Source organism: Malurus melanocephalus, unplaced genomic scaffold (genome assembly GCF_030028575.1).
Source record: "Malurus melanocephalus ecotype Western Australia unplaced genomic scaffold, MMel_1.1 scaffold_20, whole genome shotgun sequence".
Taxonomy (NCBI): Eukaryota; Metazoa; Chordata; class Aves; order Passeriformes; family Maluridae; genus Malurus; species Malurus melanocephalus.
In genome coordinates, this window is record NW_026623252.1 from 4,630,931 (window position 1) to 4,631,823 (window position 893).

Consider the following 893-nt stretch of genomic DNA (forward strand, 5'->3'; position numbering starts at 1 on the left):
TCTTTATCTGCATTTTCTGTGTTCCTTAGGAGCAGTGGGTCACTGGATGTGTCCTTTGGGCTGAACATATTTTAGGGAGCTGTTGGATGCTGCCATGGGGGGGGTGAAGCCATACCATAATAATAATATTTTTCGTGAAAATGCAGATGTGTGAATGCCGATGCAATATCAGATTTAGCATAAATAAAACTCCCCTCACAGAAGGAAAGATAACTCTGAAACTTAAAATCYTGGAATAATTTGGGTTTGAAGGGAGCTCAAAGCTCAACTTTTTTTGAGGGACCCTTCCAGGTTGCTCTCCAAGGAGTCCCTGATTATCACAGCAATAAAARTTGCACTTACCCGAGTTTTAAAAAGCGAATTACTCCATCCTGAGTGTCAAACAAAAAAAAATATTAAGGAACTGMATCTGATTTTTGTTGGGTAAAAGCACTTGGAAAATCCTCTATTGCACTCAACAGCGCTTCAACAACCTTGTAGTAAATTAGATTAATCGGTGTTGATTTTCCAACCGCCTCATTATCTTCTGCCACATCAAAACCTAATTATTTATTATTATTTTCTTACCCTTCTGCCCTTTTCCCTGCTCCTGGGCACGATCTCTCCCTCCCTTAAAAGGAAGGCATGACACAGATAAAGGTGGGGCTTTGCAGGCTCGACTATTTCAAAACCTTCCTCTTGGAGTCATGATTGCAGAAGGAGTCCTGGGGCATATTCTGGAGAATTTGGTAAGTCCACGCTGCTGATTAAATGTTGATTTATTTTTCCCCCTGTCCTTAAGAGAATTTACTTTGAATATGCTGGAATTGTGGGAGCTGCTCTTGGAGAGGTTTCAGTAAAGCTTGCTTCGGGAATTGTTAATGCAAATAGTGGTTGCGTTTATCTGGAAGCTT

At 40.7% G+C, this 893-nt stretch overlaps 1 protein-coding gene across 1 annotated transcript in view; it reads left to right on the plus strand.

The window, feature by feature from the left end:
- The first annotated feature begins 686 nt into the window (after positions 1–686).
- Positions 687–893, plus strand: part of TRPM8 (transient receptor potential cation channel subfamily M member 8) — a 35,491-nt gene continuing 35,284 nt past the window's right edge. The window contains exon 1 of the mRNA XM_057389806.1: positions 687–728. Within this exon, the coding sequence (XP_057245789.1) occupies positions 687–728 (42 nt within the window). The remainder of the gene's footprint in view (positions 729–893) is intronic.